The sequence below is a fragment of the Astatotilapia calliptera genome, chromosome 15, assembly GCF_964374335.1.
Source record: "Astatotilapia calliptera chromosome 15, fAstCal68.1, whole genome shotgun sequence".
NCBI classification, from domain to species: domain Eukaryota; kingdom Metazoa; phylum Chordata; class Actinopteri; order Cichliformes; family Cichlidae; genus Astatotilapia; species Astatotilapia calliptera.
The window spans coordinates 29829500-29853310 of NC_137436.1; the positions used below are offsets into that span (position 1 = coordinate 29829500).

General features: G+C 40.0%; 1 protein-coding gene across 7 annotated transcripts in view; it reads left to right on the forward strand.

Moving 5' to 3' along the window:
• Positions 1–23811, forward strand: part of cnih3 (cornichon family AMPA receptor auxiliary protein 3) — a 133144-nt gene that overhangs the window by 94307 nt on the left and 15026 nt on the right. For 2 of the 7 annotated variants that reach the window (XM_080289849.1, XM_026194025.2), the window contains exons 4-6: positions 10920–11032; positions 18084–18227; positions 18846–18901. In XM_080289849.1, the coding sequence (XP_080145975.1) occupies positions 10920–11032; positions 18084–18227; positions 18846–18873 (285 nt within the window). In that variant the 3' untranslated portion in view covers positions 18874–18901. Of the gene's footprint in view, positions 1–10919; positions 11033–18079; positions 18228–18845; positions 18902–20029; positions 20102–23811 lie in introns of those variants that run through there. The other 5 variants (XM_080289845.1, XM_080289846.1, XM_080289847.1 and 2 more) reach the window with 3 other exon arrangements.

Consider the following 23811-nt stretch of genomic DNA (forward strand, 5'->3'; position numbering starts at 1 on the left):
TCCTGGACTGTGGTGCTGACACTCACCAGTCCCCGGCCCCCTTCCTTCCGCTTAGCGTACAGCCTCAGGGTGCTGGATTTGGGGTGAAACCCTCCATGCATGGTAAGGAGCTTTCTTGTCTTTATGTCAGTGGCTTCTATCTCCTCCTTTGGCCAGCCTATTACCCCAGCAGGGTACCTGATCACGGGCAGGGCGTACGTGTTGATGGCCCGGATCTTGTTCTTGCCATTCAGCTGACTCCTTAGGACTTGCCTGACCCTCTGCAGGTACTTGGTGGTTGCAGCTTTTCTAGCGGCCTCTTCATGGTTCCCATTCGCCTGCGGGATCCCCAGGTACTTGTAACTGTCCTCTATGTCTGCAATGTTGCCTTCTGGTAGTTCAATCCCCTCAGTTCTGACTACCTTCCCTCTCTTTGTTACCATCCGATTACACTTCTCCAGTCCGAACGACATTCCAATGTCATCGCTGTATAGCCTGGTAGTGTGGATCAGTGAATCGATGTCTCGTTCTGTCACGGTCCGCTGTGACGGACCGAGTGGAAAGTGCGTGGAGGACTCAGGTGCAGACACGAGTGATAAGGAAGTGGACTTAAACAAAAGCGAGCCTTTTATTGTGGCTGATGAATACAACAGAAGCAAACCAGAATAAGGGCAGCACAAGAGCAATAACTAAACAGAAACCTAAACTGGGAATAAACTAAGGTAAGGCTATGACTTGGAATATAATAGACCGGGCATGGAAACACGGAGGGTGGGAACACAGACGACGCGACACAGACTGTACGAAACACAGAGACTAAATACACATGAGGGAAGATCAGGGGAAGTGGATGCACACGGGGAACACAGGTGACACTGATAATCATAACAAGACACGGCAGGAGTGAACGTAACACTGATGGGAGATGGGCAAAGTAAAGCAGGAAGTACACAGAGGTTCAAACAGGAGGAGAGAGAGCACGGGGAGAACGCAGACATAACGGGCTGGGGAAAACATAGAATAAAGCACAAAGAGAGACGAGGGCTCATAAATACACAGAGGGGCACACAGGGGGTAAGAGTCACGAAGGGAAAACACATAAGGAACAACGTAACAGATCAACCCAGGAAGCATGGCCTAAATAAACAAAATACAAAAATACATGAAAACTAAGAATACTGGGCCCACATGGCCCAGGACCATGACACGTTCACTCTTGGCATACAGCTTGATGTCATCCATGTACAGGAGGTGGCTGACAACTGCTCTGTTCCGGAGTCGGTATCCGTAGCCAGTCTTGTTAATGATCTCACTGAGGGGGTTCAGGCCTATGCAGAACAGCAGTGGGGCCAGAGCATATATATATATATATATATATATATATATATATATATATATATATATATATATATATATGTGTGTGTGTGTGTGTGTGTGTGTGTGTGTGTGTGTGTGTGCCTTAATGAAAATATGAAAAGGACCCTTCACATTAAAACTTTGCTCTCACGTAGGCCAACCTTACATTGACTGGAAAATGAAGGAGCGTGTGTGTCTGTGTGTTTTCAGAATAATATATGCTTATTTTTTTCTATTTGCTTCTTGGATGGGCCGCCAACTTTACTATACTATACTATATGGTCATATTCCGAAAATGGCATCTGGATAATCCAACCCAGCTGAACATGGGTCTCTTTATCATAGTTCAGTGTTATGGAAGCAGTTTTATGCCACAATTGTGGTTTTATTACATATTGTGCAACAGTAGAGAGGGAGAGGGAGAGCTTGCAGAGATGATTCGGCACTGTTCATGCAAGCTTTTTCTTACTGGTTTCATCATATGAATCCAGGAATGTATGCATCTGGACTGGAGAACATCTCTATGGATTGTATTGTGAGGAAAACAATAAAAGTGTAAATTTCTTCAATGAGGAGTCAGAAATGGCCCTGTTCTTACATAGCACTTTTCTACTCTACCTGAGCACTCAAAACACTTTACTCAACATGTCTCATTCACACAAGCGCTTTTTTAATGCTTTTTCTGTGTGAGTGCTTTACATCTAACAATCACACACTGATGGAAGCATGAGAGAGTAACTTGGGGTTATTATCCTGCCTTCATGCAAACTGGGGCAATCAGGGATTGAGCCATCAACCTTTATCATTAGTTATATATTATGCACTACCTCCAGAGCTACAGCCACCCCACTGTACAAGTGCCCCAAGTGGTCACAAATGAATAAGCTACTGTTAAGTAGAATTTGTACTATTTCACCATTCAAAAATGTATACATAGTTATGTAGGTTTGTAGAGAAACTGATTACTGTGCCCTTGTTTTGGAAAGTACAGTATATGAGCTGTTGTAGTACAAATTGAGCTGTGTTTATTCAAAAATTTAATGTGTCCTACTAAAAATCCCAAACATGTCATGAATGACAAAAAGCAGCATAAAAGGTAGCTGGGGGAAGTAAATGGTTACCTTTGTGTTCTGCATTAAAATGAAATATCAAAAATATTTAATAATAAATATCACTAATTAAAAGAGTTTTGGTTAATTAAGAAATGGTTTTAGCCATTTCCCCTGTTTCAGTTTCCATAGCTGCATACTGTCTTCCGTGATCCCTTGGTGTAGACTGCCTGAGAGTCTGTTCACTGTTCCACTAAATCTGATAACCCTTTTGATATGATCATGGTTCTGTATCACTCCTTTCATTCTGTTTCTGAAGATGGAAGTGTAGCTCTTAGCTCCCCTAATCTCTGTCCCCATTAAACATTTTACTAATGAGTTTCTGCCTCTAATCTCTAGATTCAATGAACATTATGTATTTTGTAAATTATGGTGCCCATCAGTATTGAAGCTCTTTACCTCACAGTGGAAAGCATCTTGAAGCAACTGTTATTGTAATTTGATTGTGTAAAAAATAAACCTGTATTGGATTGGCTTTAAAGCATGCCCTTCTGGATGATAAAGTAGAGTGTGTTTTATTGTGCCATTATTGCATGCTATTCCATGCTCATGATGACTGACTTTAAAAAGCTAACATGGCAACAGCTAAATCTTTCTGCTTCAGTCTTTTTGCTAACAGATGGGTGTTGCTACGGTGGCTACATCCATCTTTTATATAAAGTCAAATATCAAAGAGTGAAACAGAGCAAAAACAATATAAGAATGTGATATGGTGAAAGTAACATCAGAGTCAGGAGCTGTTTTCAACCCACCTACCTAGATCAGATGGTTGAACTCAGTCACCGCATCAAATTCCAGTCAGTGAGTAAATCCCCGCATTGAAGTGCACTGTTCTGTGTGCTTTCAGACAGTCTGCTCAGCATAGTCAGGCGGGTGACAAACTAGGCGTCAGCATGACTGAGGTGATATGAAGAGTGGTGATACTTGCTCAGCTTCATCGTTTCCCTCTCGTTCTCATGTCTTTTATCCTCTGATTTATTTCCCTTATTAGCTGTGAGTATTGCTCTGTGACCTGGCATTCTTACCCTGCATCCCTCAGTGGGACTGCCTGAAAAGACAGATTTTCTAAAAGCTGTTGTGAGCGAGCACACTCCATGGCAGGTGGCCTCACTAATTGGACAAGGAGAGGTTGAGGGCGAGTTTGAGAGAGCCCTGACAGGCTCCACTTGGGTTCTGAAAGAAGCGTGGGCAGGAGTTTGCATTTACCACATTGGATGGCAAAATGCAGTAAGGCGTCTGGGAGCTATTTGCCTCGGCGTAGGGGTAATGAGAGGGAAATGGCGCCTGTAAGAAAATAGGCTGTTTTCCGGACAAAGTGACAGTGGATGGAAATACAATGGATGGAGACACAAGATGAATGTGTTTCTTACAAATGTCCACTCTAATATAATGACATCATGAGGTCTTGTTAAGGCCCTGGGCCACCACATTGTATCAGAGCAGAGTTTCAGCTTCTCTCCACCTTGTCATGGTTTCTCCAAGTTTCTTAAACCAGAGAAGAGCGGCTCGCCATTCTTCCCAAAGATATTTGGTAATTTGATGTGAACAGTGAACTCATAGGTGTTTTGATTCATTCTCATCAAAGCATTTACTGACAGTTGTACCCTGGGAATGGGTGCCATTTTAAGAGACCACTCCCAATCAGAATAGTAATGATTCATCACAGGATAAAGATCATTGATTAGTATTGATTTGCAGTAATACTTACTTCTAAGAGGACAAGTACAATACAGAAAATAATGCAGAAATAAACAGCTGGAGCGATGGCAAGAACTACCACTACCACCTTTGCTATAATACTCGTATCACAACCTACAACATAGTTTATCACCACGACTAAGTAGTGGTGTTCACTCAAGTGGTGTCTTTACGAAAAGTTGTTCATGTGCTGGAAAGTTAATAAATAAAATCCAATTGTTTCCCCTTTTTCAATTTAACATTAGCATTTGGTGGCCAGCGTGTTAACTTTTCCCTGATTTTTAGGTCCTCATTTTTAGGTCTGTTACTAATTAGCTGACATAAACTAATGTAAGTCTATTGGCCACAATCAACCAACTAACCCACTGATATAAGATGGCACTTGTTTTAAAAACTTTAAGCCCTTATATCCTAAATCCAGCTCCACAGACAGAGTTACATCACTGTTAGTTTTTGAGAGCAGGGCTCCATCATGTAACTTTGCCTTTATACATGTAGTGTTTCACGTCCACTTTAAGGCTACGTCAACACGTACCCGGGTATTTTTGAAAATGCAGATTTTTCTATGCGTTTGCACCTTTCGTCCACACGTAAACGGCGTTTTTGGTCACTGAAAACTGAGATTTTTAAAAACTCCGGCCAGGGTGGATATTTTTGAAAACTCAGTTTTTGCATTTACGTGTGGACGAGAAAAACGGAGAAAACGGAGAAAACGCAGCGTCAAAGGTGTGCACCTTTTTTGACGTCACACTGTGCGCCATGTTATTGTTTCGGTGAAATGAATTTCTACAATTCTGTTACTGTTAATTGTATTCTCTGCAGTGTTTAAATGCTTACATATACACACACAGTTACTGTCCCTCCACACGACTCGGTTCTGCTTCTATACCCCATCCTTGTTACTATTTCCCACCGAGGCTTCTAGACTTCTGATTGGCCAACATTTCTACAGGTTAGGAATATATCACCACCTGTTGCTTTGGCATGTTCCTAGCAGCGTTTTCCTTCATTTCAGCGTTTACGTGTGGACGGGATTATTTTTTAAAACGAAAACGGAAAATCTCAGTTTTCAAAAATACCCGTGTACGTGTGGACGTAGCCTAAAGCTTTACAAAAAAACCCCGCTAACTGTGATTATTCCTATGATATTTTTCTATCATTCTTTTTTAATCCCTTGATTCTTTTACACAATCAATATAACACAAGGGTCGGCAACCCTGGGCACGCGTGCCACAGCCGGCACGCGTGCCCAGGGTTGCCGACTGGGTTAACTGATGGCATGCACGACACGCAGTGAATTAATCTGAGAAGGTGCATTAAAAAATAAATGACCGGCCCAGCATTGCACATCGCAAATTAGCTCGCATAGACACATTAGTTATGCCGCTTCTTGATGACGATATCTTAGCTAACAACCCCAACTACCAGATTCAACTTGTAATTGGCTAAAAATAACATAGCCTACCGATGAGAGGGATGTTGCTAGCTGGCAGTTTTTTCAAGCGACGTTGAAATTTCTACATTCCGGCCTTCAAATGCTTCAGGAGCTGTCCGCTCAGCGCAGCATCAGCACCACGGAAATACACTGATACATCCGTAGACTCGAGACTGATCAAACCAGAAAGCTTTAATGAGCAGCTGGGTTTGTCTCACATTAACTGGCTGGACAAAGAGGACATCAAAATGCAGCTGATTGAACTGAAAAGCTCGACTCTGTGGGGGTCAAAGTTTACAGAACTACGAACACAGCTGGAATCCATAGCTGTGCGTGTTCATGGAACTTGCCTTTTCACCTGCTGGACATCACTACCTGACAAGTTTAACTGTCTTCAGAACATTGCAGAGGCCTTATTGACAGTACTTGGCTCTACATATCTGTGTGAGCAGATTTTCTCTCACATGAGTGTACTCAGGTAGCCGTCTGAATGCTGGACACTCGGAGACCTGTGTCTCTGAGTGGGAGACCAGAGATCACATTAACACGTGTATCCCTGTATTAACAAACATGCCATATTAGCCCAGTTTATTTTTCTTATCATTGTTGTGAGGAGACCATAAATAGCATTTGCATTTTCTGTTGTACAGTTAATTTGCTGTTATGAAGTTGCTATGGATAAAAAAGTGTCTTTTTTTGTTTCAGAATAGCTGATAACTATTCACTGATAGCTGCCAACATCTGCGAACAAATATAATTCTATAAAGCTGTTCTATATCGTGTGTAACTGTTAATATAGAGCGTTATTAAATGTATTGCTAATGCAATCATATGGCACATTGACTTCTGAGGAAATTTTAGATGGCACTCATCATCAGAAAGGTTGCCTACCCCTGATATAACACAATCTTTTTTCGTGGCAATTTAACCAGTTTTCTTGTGGTTCAGCAACCCTAATTTAACAGTCATTCAGTACTGACTGTTAGAAAATAAGACTGACACCTACAGAGAAAGCATGCTAAATCCTCTTTATGTATAGCTACATAGATAAATAGATAACTGTCGCTTTGATACTAGAAAAAATGTGATCAATCTGAGTTAATTTAGATCATCCTCATCCTATGTTTTTACAAGTATGTGAGGGATACTGGAGCTAAGGATAACTGAGAAATAAAAATCACACGGTTTATAATTATACATTCTGGGGGAGGTTTAGCTGAGTGGTAACTTCAAGGAGTGTAATTTCTGATGCAACTCTATAAAGCTGTTTTTAAACTTTCTAAATATGATGTAAATGCTGCAGCAAATTATGATGAATTCTTGACATACTAATTCAATCCAATGCAGTAGCTTTGCATATACATAGATATTCTATGTATGTATATGTATATATAGAAAACAAACTTCGAAACCAGTGGGTGGCATCATGATGGCTAAGCATTTTGAACCTTGACATTTTCTGTTAGGGTTTTTTGGCGCTAGAAGCAGCCTTATTAGTAACAGTGGGCGGATTTGTCAGTGAACTCTAGCGAGCTTGACTAAGAAGGTTGCTAGTGCAATCATTCATAAACTGTACAGTTGCAGTGCACTGTCAACAAACACTTGCTAAATCGTTGCTTAATAGGAACTGTGCAAATACTACGATAGCATTCTCGCACACTGCAGCACAAATGTATTGGACAGGTTAGCAGCTCCAGTTAGTGGAAGGTGAGGCCTAGCAAACAGCTAGCAGCTACAGTTTCCTGTTTAAGGACACCTGTGAAACAAAGTGTCTACACACTGAACTCCAGTAATACAAGAAAAAAATCAATCAACATACAACATATAGTTGACATGAAAGGCAACACTTCCAATATCCAGGCTAAACAAGACTACAAACGTGCTTTTTTTATGCTGTAAACCAGGGGTCCCCAATCCCAGTCCACAAGGGCCGGTGTCCCTGCAGGTTTTAGATCTCACCCTGGGTCAACACGCCTGAATCACATGATTAGTTCATTACCAGGCCTCTGGAGAACTTCAAGAGGTCATTTAGCCATTTACATTAGCTGTGATGGATCAAGCACACATCTAAAACCTGCAGGGACACCGGCCCTTGCGGACTGGGATTGGGGACCCCTGCTGTAAACATTTCGAAATGGGAATCCATGGTGACTGACTCACTATTGGTGACAACTTCAAGTGGCAATCAGAAGAAGTGCAATCCTTGGCAGCTCCACAATGGCTTCATGTTTCAGCCCTGGAGACGGATGCTTGGTTGGACATGTGTTACAGGGGTGTTGTTTCCTACCAATGGTAATGTCACATATTGCATCTTCAACTTGTGCCTGTTATATTTTAGTCACAGCAATAAACATGTTCGTGCATTTGTGTATCCATTAAGTGTCATAGTACAAATGTCATGAGTGCTCTCTGCTCGGTGTGGAGGAAGCTCTACAAAGTGTTCACATGGGGGTAAAATCTAGAGCCCCATGTGAAGACTGACAAACAATGGATCAGATGGTTGTAAGGGTGGCCCCTGGGCTCCACAGCTAGAGAAACAGATCTCCAGTCCCTGCCAGGCAGTCCCAGATGGGTTTTCAGTCAACACATACACAGACACACAGAGCTTCAGAAAGATATAGTTTGATACCCATTAGCATGTAATTTGATTGCATATGCTCCAACACACACATTTTTTTTATATGTGTATGTGAAGACATCCGATGGCTGATGAATAATGTGTTCTCAAGCGTACCCTAATGTTAACCATCACAACTCTATATCTGAACCCTAATTCTAAACAAAACTCAACCCTTGAGTGCATAGCGAACACAAAAATGGTGGCAATAGTCTTGATTTTTTTTTTTCAATTCAATTCAGTTTTATTTAAACAGCACTGAATCACAACCTCAGTCGCCTCCAGGCACTTTATATTGTATGGTAGACCCTACAATAATATATATACAGAGAGTGAGCAAGCACTTCGGCGACACAGGGAAGGAAAAACTCCCTCTGTGATATGGGTCAGTGTGTAGTTCATAATCCTCACTGAGGCATACAAACAAACTCTTTCTGTATTGTGAACACATTCACTGAATTCAAATTAATCACAGCAGAGTTGCCAACACTTTATAATGGGTTTAATAATTATCGCTATTTGCATTTCTCGTTATTTTTCTGCATTTCCATTCTGAGCCATGAAATAAATTATAAATCTGTAACAGATTCATGTATGTGGTTGCAGTAATGGCAATCTCAGTAGTAAGCTCTATGCACTTATGATTGTGAAAAAGCAGAAGCTACCATCACAGCAGGAAGCTCTACAGAGTTGTCATTGCTTCCCTTTCTGACATTGGCCCAGAGGGGATTTCTGTCTCTGGTTGGAATTGAACCAACTACCTTTTATTTGTAATGCAAATGGGTAAACCACTATACTATGTGGTCACCAAGTTGGATGTGACAGCACACAATAAAAAAAATAGTAGTTTATTAGGATGACAAATTCCTAAACAGCTGTTCATACAAATATAGCTGACTCCTCAGCTGACCTTGACGAAGTAGTTTGTGATCAGACCATTTGATTTAACTCTTTTGTTTGTCTGAATGCCCATTTGTAAGAATGTAAACAGATGCTGCAGTGCCTGGTTGCTGTTTTTTTTTTCCAGCTGTAGACGTTAGAAGGTCAACTAAATGTGTGTTGTCACCTGAAACAATTTTTGTGCCGTTTTTTAAGAATGTCGCCACTTTAGCAGCCAACAGGGTGTTCTAGTAAGAAAAAGAAATTAAAAACAAACAGACCAAAGAAAAGACTTGTTCACACTATCATGGCTACTGGTTTCTAGTGGGATTCCCCCAGTAGAAAAATCTGAGTTTTATACTTAGTTGCCAACCTTCTCCAGAAAGAGAGCTCTTTCTTAAGTTTGATCCCAAACAAATCTTCCAGCATGTAGAACGCCCTCCTGATGTTACCTGTAGTTTTCCTCTTGTGGTCAAATTCCTGTTTGCCCAGATATTTACACATTTGTACGCACAAAAAAACATTTAAATACCTTTGAGAGTATTCAGAATTACACATAATATATTTTATACATTTGTTCGTCTGAGTTTACTCTTGTTTTACAATTTTGCGACCAGTGTCACACCATTAAACAAGGCCTTTAGGTACATTAAAATCCTTTTAAACATTGAGAGAACAGGAAAAAAGTTTTAAGTGCTTAGTTTTCCTGCGTGTCTTCTGCGCTGATGGATTGTGTTTATACTGTCATCTGTGCTGTCAACCAACATGAATTAAGGATTTGAACAAGAGGGCTGCTGTTCAGCTCAGTGTCACTCTTTGTATTTTAATACGTTGTTATCCCAGGTGGGAGCGGAGCGTGTGTGTGTCTGTGTTGTTGTCAATGTACAACGTGAATGCTGCATTGGCATGTGCGTTGTGCATTGTGTGGAGCATCCCTTCCCAATGTGTGAACTCGAATCGATATATTTAGGTTTTGTCTTAGCAGCATATTTCTGGTCTCCTGCACTTAAAGAGCTATTCAATGGAAATGTGTTTCTCCTTTATTAGGAAACGTGTAGCAGTCTGAATAATGCATCCTGAACCCTCTTTATGGCAGTGTACTGAGCAATGTTCAAGGCCAGGCGGTTTTGAATTCATCGCCCTGTATGCTGTTAAATATACATGAAAAGTGAAGTGGCTTTCTTTGTGAATTATATTTCGTAAAGTGGTAAAAAGCTGCCACTGATTTCAGTGGACAAAAATACTGGGTATTCAGGTGTTCACAGGGATTTGCATGACAAGCAATTTTAGCCATGCTGATTGCACGCCAACTCCTTTGGCAGGCAAATATATATCTGTTTAGTTTGACCTAAAGTAACTTAAGTAACTGAACCACAAAAAACAAAGGATAAATAAAGATACTTTGACATGTTAATATTTAAAAGGAAATTTATATGTATTTCAATATTTAACAATTATGACAATAACAATAACAACGAAGCTCTGCCATCACTATGAAATAACCATTATGACGCAAAGCTCTCCGTATTATGAATTGGGGGAATTGCATATAAGCAGATTTTTAATGGGTAAATATATGTTGGGTTAGGGTTTAAATGCTAACAATGAAGTGTTTTCCTGCACTGTTGGGAATTAAAATGATAATGTGGCATCTGCTCACCAACTGCCATTGTGTTTAATTAAATATAGTTCTGGACTATCACTCAGTCCTTGTCTTAAAGCAAATGCCACTCACCCAATATCTGATAACAATGGTGCCAAATAATGCAACAAGGAGACATAAGCCTGCTGAAAAGGTCTTTAACTTTAGCAATCGATTTTTCTCCTATTTCTCTCTGTCCTGTAGCTGGTGCTGCCAGAGTACTCCATCCATGTGTTGTTCTGCATCATGTTCCTGTGTGCTCAGGAGTGGCTGACTGTGGGCCTCAACATTCCCCTGCTCTTCTACAACACGTGGAGGTAACTATCCAATCCATCGTCCCGTGTGTATCTGTGTGAATGTGTACACTTTGCCCTGATTTTTCAGATGGCATCTTATTGGCTAAGGTTGTTTTGACCCAAAGACATTTGCATTAAAAGATGAGGCTTATGATTCAGATATTTTATTTTATTTATAAGAAAATCTGTTAGCAAGAGACTCAAGCAATGAATTTTTCACCTAACATATACAATATACAGTATGTAGCCAGACATTAATGTTTTATTTCAGCACTATTTGAAGTGAATCCCTTATCCTGCTGTTATAAATACTTACTACTGCACAATATATGTATAAATCCTGAGATGGAAACAGTAACCAACAGATGTACTTTTTCTGTCATTTGAGCAAAATTTCTCTGTAAACTACTTATACCGAGCCTTTAAAGAGAACTAAATAAATGATAATTGTATTGCGCAATAGTGGCAATACAACATGAATAAAAATGCTACTTAATGCTATAAACCTCTTTTATGTTAATGCACAATTTTCAACCATTGCTTAAGAAGAAGTCTTATAGTTTACCACTTTAATTCTACAACCCTTTTTTCTGTCTGGATGTACTCAAAGTACTTCTCTGTAGATGTCTTTGTGAAGCGTTTGGGCAGTTTTAAATCTCCTATCTAACGAATGTCATAAAATCTATAACTTTGCTTTAATGGTCACCAGGGATATTAAAAAAATACATATACAGGGTTTTCAAAACCTGACTGCTTATTAACAGCTCAGTACAGAGCGCCAGTTCATCCTACCAGAGCCGAATAAATGCCATGCAAATTCACATTACGAATACATTTATCCAAGAAAAATTAAAAGTAAACTTACCTCTTATTATTATGGTAAGGAATGATAGCAAGTAGATGTGGCCTTGACCACACAGTTAAAACTACCTTGAACCACAACCCCATACCCCAAAAATCTTAAACAACAGTCAAACAGTTAACAATGATCTGAAACCAAATCGTGTTCTGTTGTTTGACTTTTGTGGTAATCACAGTTTGTCTATAATGAACGCCACATTCAAAAATAAGAGTATTCATAAGTGCACGTGGCACCAGGAGAACCTAAGCTTAAGGTTAATGATCGAGTTTGTAATTGTATTATCAGATCTTCACGCGTATGTTCTAGACACGTGAGTGAAGAGAGGAGCAGAGGTGTCAGCTGCAGGGGAGAATACTGGACAGGACTGACACATCCAGATGTGAATAGTGAGGATGTGCTGGCCCCGGTCTGCAGGATCTTCAACTCCCACCTCTGATAGAACTTTGAAAGCATTCTGACAGAAGCTTGGTACGTTGAGTCTGAATGGACCATCTTCAGCACCTCTATTGCAGAGGTGACTTGAGGCTGTATGTTATGCTCCATGTTTTGGCTGTAATCTCCAGATGGTGGATACTGGAGGTGAAGAGAGCTGTCAAGCTGGAGAAGTGGTCCTGTTGAGCATGGCAACTTATGTGATTCCAGAGTGCAGCTCAAGGCAAAAACTCCAGTTAGGCACTAGCTCAGGGAAGGGGAAGGAGCTCCCTATCCACACTGTATACAGTAGGAATGGGACTCTGCTAACCTCAACCTCAAGAACATAGTCAAATGATTGAAGAAATACTTGAGCATCTCTTCAATCCCGTTGGCACTCCTTCACTGGAGCTTCACTGGAGCTTCACCCTTCACCTCCAGTGAAGGGTGAAGCTGATTCACCCTTCACTGGAGGTGAAGTCACTGATGCAGTTAATCAACTCCTTGGTGGATGAACTCCTAAGGTGAATGAGATTAACCCTGAGTTTCCCAAGGCTCTGGATGTTGTGAACTGTCAGGGCGGACACCCCTCTGCAACACTGTGTGGATGGTGCCTCTGGATTGGCAGACTGAGGTGGTGGTTCCCCTCTTCAAGAAGGGGGATTGGAGAGCATGTTTCAACTTTAAGTGTATCATACTTCTCAGCTTGACTGGGAAAGTCTATGCTAGGGTACAGGTGAGGAGAGTCCATCTGTTAGTTGAACCAGCAATTCTGGAAGAACAATGCATGCTGGTCATTAAACACTGCACCAGTTCTTAATCCTGTGTAGGATATTTCAGGGTGCTTGGGAGTTTGCCTAACCAGTTTATATGTGTTTTGTGGAGAATGCATAAAACTGTGTCCCCCATGGTGTCCTGAGGGAGTCACAGGAGTATGGCTACAGGCTAGCCGATCCCTGTTCAACCATGGCCAGAGCTATAGCTGTATTGCCAGCAATAAGTTGGACTGCTGGAAATTGGACTGCTCTCTGTCACTAATTCTATTCATAATTTCTGTGTATGGAACTTCTAAACACAGAAAATGAGTGAAAGGAGTCTGGTTCAGTAATCACAGTGGTCATATCTGTGCTTTATCGATGAGATGGTTATGTTGGTTTCGTTGAGCAATGACCTCCAACTTGGTCATTTTTTGGCCACAAGATTTGTGGCCAAAAAACGGCTTTGTGCTCCCTTTTTCTTGGACCACATTAAACACTCTCCTGATGATTTTATCGACTCAGTTGCTAGTTTAAGTCATTGATAAAACAGCATGATTTTTAAGGGTAATTGTGAGTGTAAGAAAGGAGGGTAAACCAAGGTATGCTGATTGGCTATTGACCGTCACAAATTTTTAGAGATGGCTAGTATGGGACTTCACAAATTAGTGGATAACATAATGCTTGCTACGTTCAGATTTTCTATTTTCTTTCTATTTTAGTCCATGGTTAAATACTGCTTTTTGCAGCACACTTCAGAACCCTCACTTCATCACCTGAACAGAGTTTAATAGTCAGAAATGAAAAATCATGTTATACCGTGATACCATGATATTGCCTAAGCATAATTGACCATATTTTTGAGGACATCGGTTTTGTATAAGCAAATCCATATTTGTTGCAAGTACATTTTTCTTTGCTTTTCAAGACTCTTAAATGCAGAGTCTAAAAGATGAGTCACCACTCAGTGATTTTCATGTTTCCTTTGCTGCTCCCTCTTATCTGTTGTCATTTTTGTTGCTGGTCCTCCCGCTGGTTAGTGGGATAGAAATGGACTGCTGGCAGCATCATTGGTTCAGCTCGTTCAAGCTCGTGTGCTCAGCTGGTTGAAGTTACAGAAGAAAGGAGGAAAGAAGAGAAAACATTTTGCTATCTCATTAACTGCAGAGTTTGCAGATGCCCACCAGCTACTGATGTGTGAGCTGAAAGATGAGTAGACAGGGAAAGGAAGATGGGGAGAAAGTAGGGATTGGCAGGAAGTAGAACAGAGAAAGTGAGTGAGTGATGGGTGAAAGATCAATTATTGACAGGGTGATTCAGAGGAGAGTGAGGGATGGCGAGAGGACAGTAGGCTGTGGATGGGGGAGTGAATGTATTAATAACTACTGTAATGAGATTTCTCATAAAAACAGCTGATAGTAAGCTATTTACCAATACTTAAAGATGGCTTGGAACAGTTAACCATGTCATGGTTAACTTTCATGTCAGGTAGTTTCAAGTTTCTTTTGAGATTCTCACAAAACCTAATTAGTCTATCTAAATTCTAAAATCTTGGATCTTATTCTAGTCACGTGGTTGGAGAATTACAAATTTTCAACATTTGCAATTTAACCCCCAGAAAGCGTAAAGTATTTAGCTAGGATCTTGGACTGAGTCTGTAGAGAGAAAAGAAATAACTGGAGAAGGTTTAATTTTGTAACAAATAATCTTCAAATGTCAGAATTCTTGTAACTTAGTTGAAATAATCTGTAGGACTGCCTGTCTACTTTTCAAATTATCCTTTGGATGTTAAAGTCACAGTACAAAAGTAGATCTACATATGCTACAAGGAACATTAAGGCCTCGGTAGAGCAACCGTAATTACATACAGCCTGCAGTGATGTAACTGACAACTTGTCCATTCGTGAGGGATATTTTCTTGATTATTTAAAAACTAGTTTAGCATGCAATAATATCAATGTAGGGAGTTGTAGAGGGAATTCCAAGACAGCCTGGCCACTGTAGTGTTGTTGTTAAAATTCTTTGCTTGCCAGCTGAATCCTTCCCAAAGAGTGTGTCTGTGTGTGTGAGTTAGAGAGCAAGCGAGAGAGTGCTGTTTGTTATGTGTGAACAAAATTATTAACACCAAACATCTCTATGTCTAGCATAAAGGAAGAAGTGTGTCTCAAATGTTTTCATGTCTCATCTGTCACCTTTACTCGAGGGACTTCCATTTATTATTCAATTATTAATGATATTTTTAGTATGTAAATTAGCTATTTAGTAGACTCTTAATGATTACCCAGACATGTTCACCTCATCCTCAGTAATGTATAGTTGGGACATTACTGAACCCTTGTGTGGTGCTCATTTCAAATGCATTGTTGAATATTTCATATATGCATGACATATCAGCAAACATATGTAAATATGTGAATTTACAATGTAATTCATTTTTGACACCTAAATGTACAACCATCTCAGAGCTGTAAATGGCAAATATACATGGATTACCATAAAGTATGAACATAAGCCATCTGTTAGCTTTGGTTCGAAGCAGAAATACCAGTTAAATGGTAAATGGCCTGTATTTGTATAGCGCTTTTCTAGTCCCTAAGGACCCCAAAGCGCTTTACACATCCAGTCATCCACCCATTCACACACAGGTGATGGCAAGCTACATTGTAGCCACAGCCACCCTGGGGCGCACTGACAGAGACGAGGCTGCCGGACACTGGCGCCACCGGGCCCTCTGACCACCACCAGTAGACAAAGGCTGAAGTGTCTTGCCCAAGGACACAACGACCGAGACTGTCCAAGCCAGGGCTCGAACTGGCAACCTTCCGATTACAAGGCGAACTCCCAACTCTTGAGCCACATAATGATGGCAGCTTCCTGGTTGGACTTCATTTCCCATTAAATCCTGCAAAACACAGCAGGAGACAGAAAAATAACCTGAAGCCAACTCTCTTATTGCAACTGGTCTGGTGCATTGTTACACAGCACTCCATGTTACAGATTGCTGTGCATTTATATCAGTTCTGGTGTCGTTTAAGGGAAAATTACCCCATCGACAATGTGCATCAGTAATAGCTCTCCCTTAAAGCAACAGGCAGCAATTCCTTACTCGTGTCTCGTTTCCTGTATAGAATATTTTTTCCATGTCATAATTTGAACAGCCATCCTGAAGTAGGTCTCACTGGAAAGCTCCAGGAAACATCTTACAATTCCCCTATCACACTAAGTTTTGTGTTCTGATTACACTGCACATCTTCTTTGTACATAGCTTTAAGGAAGAGAACTGTTAGTGTTCACAAGTATTGGTTATGTTAAAAGCACAGCATTGGGATGTGTAGATGTTGGGTTGAATTTTCTCTTTATTTTGTGAATCAGTCAGTAGGTCTCAGTTGAAGAAAGGAAAAATTAGTGGAAAATTCATATTAAAGTTTATATATTTAATCTATCTTAAACCAACCTATGTATCCATCCATCCATCCAGCCATCCATTCGCTTATCCTTTTCAGGGTCGCGGGGGGCGCTGAAGCCTATCCCAGCTGTCATAGGGCGAGAGGCGGGGTACACCCTGGACAGGTCGCCAGTCTGTCGCAGGGCTAACACACAGGGACAGACAACCATTCGCACTCACATTCATTCGCACATTCACACCTAGTGACAATTTGGATTATCCAATTAACCTATCCCCACAAGCTGCATGTCTTTGGATGGTGGGAGGAAGCCGGAGTACCCGGAGGGAACCCACGCAAACACGGGGAGAACATGCAAACTCCACACAGAAAGACCCCGGCCTGATGTTGGAATTGAACTCAGGACCTTCTTGCTGTGCGGCAACAGTGCTAACCACCGTGCCACCATGCTGCCATATATTTAATCTACTGCTATTGAATTTGTTGTTAGCTTAATGAGCTACAGTAACTGAGTTGAAAAACCCCAGCCCTGATACTTTTAGAAGTGCATAACAGACCTGGGTGAAAATATATTTGGATATCTATTCAAATATGATGTCATATTTTGCTCATTTGTTGAAAATGGGAATTCCTGCAAGATAAGTCAAATTTCCTGGGATATTTCCAGAGTCAAGTAGCTGCTAAACCTTGCCTCCCTTTCACAGCTAGCACTGCTTTCCTACAATAATATGTAAAAATGTAACACTATTAATAACAGATAGTAAATCAAGGTCAGATTTCTTCCCAGCGTAGAGTGATTAGGAACATCCGTTTAAGCTTTCGTCAATGTTGTTAACTATCACGTCATAGCAGATCATTGTTTTCTAGCTAGCTTATTAGCATTAACACTAGTTAGCATTCTTTATTGAATTATTAGGTGCTGGACTATCATGTATCAGCTCTGCCATATCTATAAAAAAAAATCATCTTTTATTTCTATATGAATCACACTGGAAATGCTCACTCTGAGGCCGTTTAAAAATTACCAAATGGCAAAATACATGACTTTTGAAGCAGTAGTGGTTTTGACTTCCTCAGTAGATAATTTGCACATTTGTTAAAATTCTCTTAATGTTTTCTTCAAAAAACTTTGGATGCTAGCTGTATAAACTCATTTATAAATGTGTTTTACTTTGAGGATCTTATTATTTAACTCCAGCATTAAAAAGAGAAAAAATGCGACCAGTAAATAACTCTGACCCATCATGCTCGACTAGTTTCTAATCTTTTAGGTACCTTTTGATAAATGCCTTGATTTTTAAAGGTTGTGAGCAAGCTAGAATGTATCATTTGCTGCTAATAGGGCAGATAAAGTCCAAACGCTTGACAGGTTTTTCATAGCTAGAATTAATTGTTAAACCATGAGCAATCACTATGAAGGGGAAAGGTTTATCAAAAGATTTGTTTCCATCAACATATTCAACTGCAATTTCACCCACGTCTTCTGCATGATGGTGTACCTCAAAACTCATCATGCCATCTTTTTCCATGCTGTCTTCTCCTCCACTTCCACCCATCATCTCTCCCACATGTCCCACCCCTTCTCACGTGGTCTGGAATGGGTCAACTACCCGTGGTGTGGTCTTTGCCCTCTGTGGTAGGTACTTCCATTCCCCAACGGACACTAAGGAGCTGCTGTACGACCCAGCGTCCGTGATGAATGGCGACACACTCAAGTTCTGCCTGAAGGAGGCCTGGTGCAAGCTGTCCTTCTTCGTCCTTTCCTTCTTCTACTATCTCTACTGGTGAGCACAGGGCAGGTGGTATGGGGAGATAATTGGATTACATGTAAATAGATTGCATTAATCTAATTACAACACATAAATAAGCAGTAAAACTGAACTGAAGCTACTTTTTAAAAAAGCTTGGGGAGAAAAGGATCAGTTGATGAGGTGTTTGACTTCCGCCCAGACTAAACATCAGCAGGTCATGTAACATTGGTTTGATTTCCCAACTGATGAAGCAATGTGAGTGCAAATCACTGAATAAAGTAACCATTTCTCCAGCAATCACATGCAACTCCCTGTACTCATATGACTTTGTGAAGTCCAGTTTGCCATGTCAGGCTAGTAATACTGCTAATGCATGTGATGTTAAGAGAATTTGATTCTTTACTTCACTGACAAGCACCACAATAATGCTGTGTGTAGCTGATGGGTAAAACTACTACATACTGGTTCAAATGTTGTTTGTGTGCAACAAGATAATTGATAATATTGATGATATATTCACATGTCTATTGTTGTATAATTTGTCTGCCATGTCCTGATGTTACTGCTAAAATCAATTTTCTTGTTCATGTCTAACAATGCTGTTATTATTAACCACGGATTCTTGTTCCATGTGTCATGTGGGTGCTGCAGTGTGTGGAACCTGGAAATATCCCTCTAATAGGTCTTATCAGTGGAAACACTTAAAGGTACAATCCTTATATTTTTTGATATTTCATTCTATGGTAGTATATTGAGGCAGAACAGCATTGTTGAGAAGAAATCTTGACCATATGACCACCCCAGTATTTGCCCTTTTCTCAATCTTGATATGTTGGACTGTGAATGGCTGTTGTGGTTATATGGATTTGATGATTTTGACCAGACTACATAAATTTTTCCAGTTCTAGTTATAGAACTCAGAAGACGGTTTTCGATGACAACTAAAGAAGGATTGCAACTTTAACATGGAGCTGCTCTTGTATGTGTGTGATAATGCCGCAACTTAACATTGCAGTAAGGTCCTCATCCTGTTGAAAAATGCCATTTATGTATCTGCTTGGGGTATAAATACTTTGCTAACAGCAATGTTTATCTCAGCAATACCACACAGGTAGAAAAGCAACATCATGAGAGTGTTGAACTTAGACTCTCGCACAAAATCCTGATGTTTGTTTTTGAGAATGGCTGCAATTACTCAACATATTTTAGAGATATGAGGCGATACTTATTGTCCTTAAATTTCCAAACACATTGAGCTATTTAAACACAGTCTATTTAAAGTTTCAATACATGACCAATGGGTAAATGTATACCACAGGCATGTGATTAATTGGATTAAGGACGTGTGCAGCATTTTGCCAATGCAGGCTTAATTTGGGAGAAATTATTAAATATCACTTCTTGCCCTTCCTGCCCTAATGCAGGACACATGGCATGAACCTAGTTATATCCAATAAGAAAAAGCTAATCTCAAAATTTTTTCAGTTTTAAAATATATCCAAGATCACAAAGGCAGTTGGATTGTAATGCATTCCCTCCTGGCATGAAAAAGAAAAAGAGCTAATGTGTTACGCTCACATGTATCCCATTCATTTTCATACCAGAGCCTACATCAGTCAGTAGATGGAGTAACTTGTGTGGAAGGTTCAACCAACAGAGGTTGTCTTTATTAAATAATATTACAGTATAGGGACAAACATTTATAGCAAAATTGGTTGGCTATCAAAAATGTATCATCATTTTTAAAATAACTGAATTATTGTTATAAAGACAGTGTTCATCTTAAAGTTTAATCATCTTGCTTTTTCATCTCACTTCATCCTGTCCTGTTCTAGCTCATATTGGACTGATCTGCAGCAGCAGCAGGTATTCTACAATACAAGGTGATGGTGGATTCACTTTCAAATCTAAAGCCAAAGACATATTGAAGAGAATTTGTCCTTGCCTCTTTTCCGCCCAAGATTTTTTGTGTGATTTCTGTAGCGACTTGCTGACCTTTATGATCCTCCCTGTTTCTACACTCTTGATCAAGGGTCCAAGAATTAAACAGTTTGTTTGTTACAGCATCAGGAAGTTCTGCTGAAAGCAAAGCAAGCCAAATTTGAGTAGGTTCAATCCGGTTGCATTTGGGTAAAATGCTACCCCTTTCCCAATGGCTAGCCTAAGAGGGAATGTATGAGGGAGAAATCTGTTACTATATTTTGAATGGCACTGGCTTATTAGAAATCAAATTGCACAAATTATGCATCAACCAAAAGAATAAAACCTCACGAAACTATTACATTAATTTGTTTAAGTCCCCAGTACAACAACGGATTCTTGAGGCTAATAAAGTTTCCACATCTTCATGCCTACAAGGTGAGTGCGTGTAACATAAATTCATTGTCAATTAGATGAGTAGCAATTCTGAAACGGAGACTTTTTTCAGCCCTTTTGTAGTTACAAAAAAGAAGGGCTGGTGTTAACTGGTCAACAGCCTTAACAGTGGCATGTAACACTCTATAAGCAGGACTTATACAATGTTACAAAATTTATTTTTTCCACTTAAAATAGGATTTCAACACACAAAACCATCCAAGGAAGGTTTTATCTCCTCATTATGACTTATGAATCTCAAAATTACCAGAAAAAAAGGACATACTCTCCTTTTAAACAAATGCCATAAATATCTGGCAACTGAGAAACTGCTGGACTTTTGGGTGAAGAATCTTGTCTCATTCTGGTCCAATATCATATTCTAGCTGCTCAACAGCCCTGTGTCTTCTTTGTTGTATTTTTCACATCATGATACCCCAAATGTTTTCAACTGGTTGACAACCTAGATTGTAGGCAGGCTAGTTCAGCAACCGACTCTTCTGTTGTAATAGACCCAGTATTGTGTTTACCATTGTCTTGCTGGGATTTGCAAGGCCTATACATAATCTTGAGAAATTTTCACAAATATGAACTAAAAAGTGCAAAACTCATGTTGAAACACTGTCTTAAACTAAGCAGGGGATTAACTTGAACTGACATCAATAATGAGAACATCAATAATATTATTTTGATCTTGCAATTTTTTTCTTGTTATGTGAGGTTTGAATTTTATCAAATAAAGCTTCATTTTTTTTCCATTTAGAGCTCTTGCTACATACTTGTAGTACTGTAGCGCTAAAGCTGATGACTGGAAGGTCAATGTGGCCCGTTGAAAGGATGGCCCTTGCAACAGAAATCACACTTCAGCTTTGTTTTAATGATTAAAAATAACAAATTCAAAGAGTAAACTCTAATGTTATATAACTATAGTGATGGTCTGCATAAAGAATTCATGAGGTTGAATTGAAAGTGAAACAGCCTGAAACCAGATCTGTGCAGCTTGTACCTGTTTCCGCGACCCTACTTTCTCCACTGCTCCCCAAACCCATTCTACTTTTAAATACTCTAGGAACAACAAGTAGGCCTGCATTGCGAGAGCGAAGTGCTCTAATAGGGTGATATGATACCACAAGGTTCTTAAGATAAGATGGGGCCTGATTATTTAAGACCTTGTATGTGAGGAGCAGGATTTTGAATTCAATTCTGGATGTAACAGGGAGCCAATGAAGGGAAGCCGACACAGGAGAAATATGCTCTCTCTTTCTTTTTTTTTTCTTTTTTTTTATTCATATTTTGGATGGACAGAAACATTAACAAATATACAACTAGAATAATCATACTGTCAGTTCTCTGTCCGTTCCTTAACAACAACCAACAAATAAGGACTAACAATAACTAAGACAAACAGACAAAAAAACAAACAAAAAAAACAAACAACACCAGGAGAAACAAAATAATATACCGCCTCCTGGGAAACATCAGCAAAAACAAAAGCAATGGGGGCAAAACACCCGGGTGCCTAAAAACAAAACATAACCTTGACCACTGATGACATTAGACAATTTCTTCCCTCTACTGACTTTCAAAGTAAAAAAAAAAAAAAAGACAACAAAAATACCAACGACACATGAAACCCCCCCCCCCCCCCCCAAAAGAACATTTATCACAATATCTAGGAGACATTGTCGATGTACAACAAAAAAGGACCCCAGACCTGCTCAAAAATATCTTCTCTCCCCTTAATTCTGTATATAACCCGTTCATATGATGCCATCTTAGACATTTGTTCAGTCCATTCCCTGAGAGAACAGGGGCTGGATGACTTCCAGTGCCTCAGTATTATCCTGCATCCTGTTATGAAAGCCAGACGCATCCACAGTCTCTGTTTTTTTGAAAGGATATTATTGTCAGGTAGCAGGCCCAGGACACATACAGCTGGAGATTTAGAAAGATTAAGTTTAAAAATATCATTCACCAAGTTAATGATCCCGTCCCACAAATAATCATTTTTCCGACATGTGTACAACATATGAACTAGAGTCCCAGCTTCCTCCTGACATTTCCAACAGGTGTCATTATCCACAAGCTTCAGCCTGACTAATTTACTGGGAGTACAGTAATTTCTGTGAAGCAACTTGTACTGGATAAGTTGAGACTGTGTTTCAGGTGAGCAAACATACCATGATGAAACCAGCGTCTTCCAACTGTCCTCTAAAATCTGGATACCCAGATCCTTCTCCCAACACTGCCTCAGTCCCCCCAAATTGGGAGAGTGTGCCTCTCTGAAGATCCCATAGAATTTGGATGCCCTGATTCTATTAATGCCAGGGGCTGCAAACATCTTCTGAATACTAGATGGAGGGTCTGGATTATTATTCAAAATGGTTTTAATACAGTGTCTTATTTGAAAAAACCTCCAAATTTCCCTTGGATCCAGATTAAATTCTCGTCTGATTTCTGCAAACGATTTCATGCCAGTCTGCCCAAATAAATCCCCCACCTGATTGATACCTGTCCTAGCCCAAGCCTCCCACCAGACCGGTTTCTTACCAATTAATATTTTCTTATTATACCAGATAGAGGCTCTAGCGGTAAGATAAGGGCTAATGTTGGTATATTGGTGAGCTCTAAACCAGGTCTCTTGCATGAAAGCCAATACTGGATCTTTAAACGGTACTGGTCTTCCCTTCTGAGTAAGGAAGGCCTCTAAAGACGAAGGAGCCACAAGACTTTCCTCAATCGCAACCCATGATGGAGAGGGAGAAAGCATAATGATACCAGACCATCTTGGACAATGCCAACCCGCCACTCTCTTTAGCAGCATATAATTTGGACCGATTAAAAGATGGCTTTTTGCCTGCCCACACAAAACCCTCCACACATGTATTATAAAGCTTTAGCAAATTATGTAACATGTGAAGAAAGTACTGAAGTTTAGGGGCAATAATCATCTTCACCAAATTAATTCTGCCCAAAAGGGACAGATTTATTTTAACCCAATTCTGCAACAGCGGACGAATGTTTTGAATCACTGGGGAGATGTTTACTTGCATTATGTTGTCTAAACCAGGGGTCAGTTTAATCCCTAAGTAAGTCAAACCCTCGGGCATCCACTTGAAATGCCATGAGCTCCTCATAACTGGCGGACACAGTTTAGAAATGGGCATAACTTCCGACTTAGACCAATTTATGGTGTAGCCAGAGATTACAGAAAAGGAATCAATAATTGAGGAAATTGCAGGAATGGCCTGTTCTGGGTTAC